At 46.2% G+C, this 6,520-nt stretch overlaps 1 protein-coding gene across 1 annotated transcript; it reads right to left on the reverse strand.

Moving 5' to 3' along the window:
* Positions 1-508: 508 nt before the first annotated feature.
* Positions 509-2,987, reverse strand: CARTPT (CART prepropeptide). The gene is made up of 3 exons (XM_043488805.1): positions 2,418-2,987; positions 1,908-1,991; positions 509-1,055 (listed from the first exon to the last, which is right to left on the reverse strand). The coding sequence occupies exons 1-3, from the start codon at positions 2,574-2,576 to the stop codon at positions 948-950; spliced, it is 351 nt and encodes a 116-aa protein (XP_043344740.1). The 5' UTR covers positions 2,577-2,987; the 3' UTR covers positions 509-947.
* Between the last annotated feature and the right edge of the window lie 3,533 nt (positions 2,988-6,520).

The following is a 6,520-nucleotide window of genomic DNA, read 5'->3' on the forward strand; positions in this document are numbered from 1 at the left end:
AAACAGGTATTTACCTTCCTCTGGACATAAAACAACCCCCAAAGAGTCTACTTTTTTAACCAAGGCATAACTTCTAATAAAGGAATTATCAAAACAAAATTCTTAATTTTTCAAATTGTTCTTAATGTGACTAAAGGCTGAAATAATTTCTCTTCTATTGTTCTCCCTGTTTAAGGGTTCTAGCTAAAGGTTTTAATAAACAAAATGTATCAACTCAACTCCAATCATCTTCATTTCATCTCTCTCTCTCTTCTCACACACACACACACACAGCACCCACAAATACACCCATACACACACACACACACTTCGCACACCACTGCAATCAAAGCAAAATAATGTACCAAAGTTTGTGCAGCAAACTCCTAATTAATGATGAAAGCTCCTCGGAGTCCTGGTGCTGTTTTCCCAGTGGACCACTATTTTAAAAATATTTTTCCTTGAAAACAACAGCATGATTAATCCCACCTTTCCTATTTAAATTACTTAGGCAGAAACAACAATGCACTATGAGCAATTATGAAAAACACTTTATTATGTATAATTTGTACATGCTTCAGTTTGTGATGCTTGGGTGATTTATTTTCCAGGTTGTGATGTCATCTGTCAAGATTTTAACTGATCTAATTTTCATCCTGTCATGCCACCTACAAAAATACAATTTGCAAAGTGAAGGTCTTCCTCTCTACTTAAATATCCACTTTTAAAAGTTTGCCAGACAGAGAAAATAAGAATAGAATACTTTGTACACATATCAACACCATACAAGGCATTACCCTTCACACAGTAACATCTAATGTGTTCTTTTTATTTGGAAACAGCAGGAAGAGAGCCCCCTTTTCCTTAGAGGGAAACGGCAAACTTTGTTGCTAAAGCTAAACTCCAGGGATGAAGGTGTTGGCCCCTGGGGAAAGTGGGGAGGGGGCTTAAGGAGACGCATGGGTGCCTCATAAGCACTTCAGGAGGAAGGAATTGCAGGAGGTTCCTCGGGGACAGTCACACAGCTTCCCAATCCTAGCTCCTTTCCGCACGGCGCACTGCTCTCCCGCGTCACACTGCAAACAACACAACGTGTAGTCACGCCGCAGAAGCGCACCTGTGCTCCCAACAGGCGCGTCTCCCCGTCACAAAGTCTGCCTCTGGGGAGGGAGATGAACCCTGCCACCGTCACCGTGGGTCTAAGTGTAGTCAGGCTTGAAACAAGGAGAGCCTTGTGCTTATCATTTGAGAGAGAGAACATAAGAAGAATGAAATTTAAATTATTGAATTCCTCCTACTGTCTTCTACCTTTTTTCAGGGAAGTTACCTTTGCTGGGTCCTTCAGTTGCTCATCAAAAAAAAAAAAAAAAAAATCAACCAGACCTTTTCATCTAATAAACAATAGACCTCACAATCCTTGCTGCCTGTATCCACCTTCTCATCCCAAGAAAAAAGATTAAAATGTGTGTGTGTGTGTGTGTTATTCAAGGAAGGTGAACAGACAGGAATCAAGATTCTTTACACCAACTTAGGTTTTTAAAAACTGGCAGTGCTTCAGAAGGCAGGAAGTAAATTACAGGAACAAGAATTGACTAGATTCAAGGACTCTTCCACTCAGAGAATTCTTTGGGATATTAAAAAAATAAATAAATAAAAGCATATTTTCAGGAAATACTGCTTTCCACAGAAACCCAAGGGCAGATCCCTGGTACCAGCTGGTCGATCTTCCGGAATGGCCAGTCTACTCTTATCTTTAGAGACCAAGAGGAAAGGGTTGACACGGTGGAAGCAAAGGGGGAGCCCACGGAACTCTGCAAACCCATTTTCTGAATGAATAGCCACATCCTGGGAAGAAGCTGGTGTCTAAGGTTCAAGGGGGTGCATTTCCTCGTGGAAAAGCATGGGGAGGGGTGACCCCGAAGCCTTACCATGGGGACTTGGCCATACTTCTTCTCATAAATTGGAATGCGTTTACTCTTGAGCTTCTTCAGAACTTCCTGCAGCGCTTCAATCTGCAACACACCGCCCCCCGGATCCCCAAGTTGCCGCCTTGGCTGTGCGCCCAGCCCAGGTGCTCACTTGCAGCCCTAGTTATAAGGAACCGGGGCACCACACACTCCTCCCCTGGACTCTGCAAAGAGGGACGTTCGAGGGGTGGAAACTTAGCGAGCGCTGTCCCACGGACTGACCGCAGGGCCAGGAGCCGCGGAGACTCCTGTTGCTCCGAGGAGCCGGGATCAGGGAGTTGCTCCACAGACTATCTGGAGCCCGTGGGCTCAAGACGTTCTTCGGGTGAGAGCGGGAGCCGGGGATCTGTGCCCACCTCCCCGGACCCTGACTCTGGGAATCGGGGTGGAGAGGCAGGGAGAGAGAAATGCATACAAAGCAAGGAACCTCGCAGCAAAGCCAGGGGAGTCAGGGGCGAGGGGGGTACCGACCAGCTCCTTCTCATGGGAGGCATCCTCCACGGCGGAGTAGATGTCCAGGGCTCGCGGCTGGAGCTCGGCGTCCTCCTGGGCTAAGGCGCCCAGCAAAGGTAGCAGCAGCAGCAGGGCGGCGCCCAGGACGGGCAGCAGGCGCAGGCGGGGGCTCTCCATGGTGCTGAAACTCGGCGCTACTCGGGCACCCCGCGCTCCCACCTTTTATAGCGAGCCTGAGCCGGGGCGCAGGGAAGAAGGAGGGGGCGATGAAGGAAGGAAGGGGGTGTGGAGGAGGGTCCGGGTCAACCGTCTGTAGGCAGCGCTTCGCCGCCGCTTGACGTCAATGCCCGCCGGGCTCCAGGCGCCCCGGAACGACGTTCTGCGCACAGATGGGCAAGAGCTCGGAGAACCGGGACCCTGCGCCCCCAAGTGTTGTCAGCCCCGCGGCAAGGGACGCTCCCAGAGGGGCCTGAGCTGAAGTCCAGGGGCGAGAGGTGAGGGATGGAGAGCGGGAGGGGACTAGGAAATGGAAAATGCCTTCGAGTCAAGGCACAGACTGAAGCGTCCCTCCCCATCACCTGGCAGCCGCGGCAGCAGCGCGGTCCACCTCACAGCACTGCCTCACTCCTCACCCCAGCCCCGTTTGCGGCCCCAGGAAGACGGTGTTGCCTCCAGGCACGGAACGTTTGCTGAGCACCTTACTAGGCACTCTGTGGTGGAGGGGAGGCACATACAGTCCATAAAGAGAGAGAGAGAGAGAGAAATCACGGCCTTCCTTCTACTGGGTTCTTTGATGGAGTCTGTGTGGTAATGAGAAGAAAAGGAAAACAGACTAACCCCAACTCAGTAGCGATGTGGAGAGCGTAGGGAGCCCGATTCTGGCTTCAGTCCTGGCTCTACCCTTACAAACTGTGTGTGTGACTTTGAGCACAATGATGAAAATATCTGAGCCTCACCCGTTTTTTGTTTTTGTTTTGGAAAACTGGAATTTCAAAATGTACCTCACAATGTTTTCAAGAGAATGGAATGATAAATTAGGTATGTAAAACCCCTGGCCCTTAGCACAATTAGAGCCAAGCCTTTCCTTTGAAATTTGAGGCTGACCGAACAAGTGACTGTGGGCTTTTCCTCAGGTCAAACGTGGCCATCCTCGGAAGCCCTCCTATTCACCGCCCCCCTGAAATCTAAGAAGTCTGACTAGAGAGAAAGCAAAGAGGGTGGGGAAAATGCAACAACCTAATTATGGAATTATCTTCAAAGATCAAAAGTCAATGGTGAGCCAGGTCCTCAGTGACTGCAGAAGACATTTTTTTTCAGAGCTTGGAGTTCCTACAGTCTAAATGGAGATGAAATTCCTATAGGAGATGTTTTCCCACTTACCTAGAGGCTTATCCCACCTGTCTGCCCATCTGGCTGCTTCTTTCACCACACCCACTTTCTCTTAACTGCTCCCGAATCTATCCACTCTTGCCCAGCCCCGTTGCTACCACCCCAGTTCTGGACAGCTGCCCCAACCTACTTCGTGCTTACCCCCAGCTACCACCCCATCTTCTCTTGCTTTCCTCTAATCCATAAGTCACCCCCAAGCAGAGTGTTTTTTCCCTTAAAATACACTAATGGCTTCCCATTACTTTCCATACTAAGCGTGTGTGCTAAGTCACTTAGGTTGTGTCCAACTCTTTCCGACCCTATGGACGGGAGCCCATGAGGCTCTTCTGTCCATGGGATTCTCCAAGCAGGAATACTGGAGTGGGTTACCATGCCCTTCTCCAGGGCATCTTCCCCACCCAGGGTTCAAACCTGCATCTCTTATGTCTCCTGCATTGGCAAGCAGATTCTTTACCACTAGTGCCACCTGCAAAGCCCCCTCATACTAAGCACTGAATCTAAATTCTTTATCCTGACTTACAAAGTACTACTTGATCTGTACCCCTCTCCAACCACATGTCCTATTGTTCTGCACAGGTCCCTCTGCTCCAGCCTCAGTAGCCTTCTTTTTGGTCTTCTCACAGGCCAAGTTCATTTCCACTTTGAGGCCTTTATGCTTACCTTGCCTAGAGGCCTTTATACTTACCTTGCCTAGAAAGTTCCTTCATCCCCAAATGACTATTTCCTGTCATTAGAATCTCAGTTTCAATGTCCTTGACCACCCCATATAAAATATCTACCAATTTATTCTCCCACAGATATATTTAGCAGACCATCTGGGTCATTAGGCTAGTTAATACATAATATGTTGTTTCATTTATCAAGTTATTTAATGGCTACTCAAATGCACACTGGAAAGCAAGTCAAGAAGTAATAGCTCAGGACTTCCCTGGTGGTCCAGTGGTTAAGACTCCGCATACCCAAGGCAGGGGGCCCGGGTTTCATCCCTGGTCAGAGAACTAGATCCCATGTGCAGCAACTAAGAGTTCACATGCTACAGCTAAAAAGGATCCTGCATGCCGCAACTAAGACCTATTGCAGCTAAATAAATTATAATTTTAAAAAAGTAATATCTTCCCTAATAAGTAGCACACATATTCACAACATCAAAATACTTTCCTTTGGGATAAACACAACTTGAAAATTAATCTAACACCTCTCCTAGCTCTACCTTTCACACATACTTTGCAATTCTACACAATAAAACTTCAGTAGCACCACATATCGCCATTCATACCTTACAGACACATATTGACACTCTGCAAAACCCATCTCCAATGATAAAGCTATTTGAAGCTTTAGAAGAAAAATAGTCCCAAATAAGATTTTAGCCCATCCTTCTGCAAAGATGGGATATTCCCAATGTAGCACTTTCTTACATGAAGAGGATAGCACCAACCCAATATCAGCGGGGCTTGAACTTTTGTGCTATTTTTCCAATAGGAGTGGAACAAAGGAAAAGATATCATTTGTGTCTGGATAGAGAGAAAGTACTACATAGGAAATATCCCCATCTTTGTCAAAGAATGGGCTATTTCCTCTAAAGCTTAGAGTATCTCATTTACATGCTACCTTAAATTCTTAAATATTTGTATTTAAGATTGTTTTTTACCTGAGTTTGCTGCAACTCCCCTTCCTCAAGTGAAACATCACTCTGTTGTTTTGGGTACACATTTATAATCTCTCAGAGGGGTGGGGGGCACACTTTCTTCTCTACATTGTCTGCTCTCCACCCTGTCTGCCCCCAGAAAGGAGATTACTTTCCACTAATGTTCATCTTCTGTTTACTGACTTTCAGTGCATAGCCTTTCTTCCAAAGGAGCTGATGTTCACTCTGTTCTGACTAAACATCTTTATCACTATCTGAAGAAAATAATCTTCCAGAGAAGGACATTTGGTGTTGGTGCTAAATTGGGAGGTGTGGTAGGGAAGGCTATGTGCCTAACAGACAGCCTCCAAAGGAATAAAGCAGAGGAAATTAGACAAAGCTTTCCATTAATGTTTTTATGCTTTCAGTTAAAAGGCCTCCAATTTCAGGGTTTCCAATTTTTAAAAATATGAATGCCCAATATGTTCAAAGCACTGCTAAGTCCTAGCAGGACTGCTAAGATAATCAAGACAAAGTTCTTGCCCTTGATCTTTGGGTCTGGTCATGCCCCCAAATACCCCTAATACAACATCTCAGTGAAGTCAGGGTCCTAAAAGAGAAGGAAAAGCCCAGAGAAGTCAGAGATAAATTCCCTCTAAAGACAGGAAGCTAAAACAAACAAACAAACAAAAAAAAAAAAACACAAACAAACAGGAAGCCTTATGAAAAAAATAGCAAATGAACTCCTGGATCCTAGAGGATGGGTAGAACTTCAGCGATAACAAACATCCCACTCTGAGGCCTTGGACGCAAGGGGGCTGTGTAAATGAAGTCACAGAGGCGAGGACATCTGGGAAGACACTGGCCAATCTGGTTTGCTGGTGAGTAGGCTGCATGGAGAATGTGAGAGGTGGCAATGTGCGATGGGAAACAAGACTAAAAAGGAACAGTAGAGCAGAAAAAGAAAATCCAAAGCTGCAATAAACAGTGCCAGATTTGGATCCAATGAACAGGAAGCGGGAGAATGGGTGAACTCAAATAATTCAAATTTTTAAAATGCTAACACAAATGCAAGCTTCCTGACCTGAAAGGTCTAGCTTAAGAT

The sequence above is a fragment of the Cervus canadensis genome, chromosome 16, assembly GCF_019320065.1.
Source record: "Cervus canadensis isolate Bull #8, Minnesota chromosome 16, ASM1932006v1, whole genome shotgun sequence".
NCBI classification, from domain to species: domain Eukaryota; kingdom Metazoa; phylum Chordata; class Mammalia; order Artiodactyla; family Cervidae; genus Cervus; species Cervus canadensis.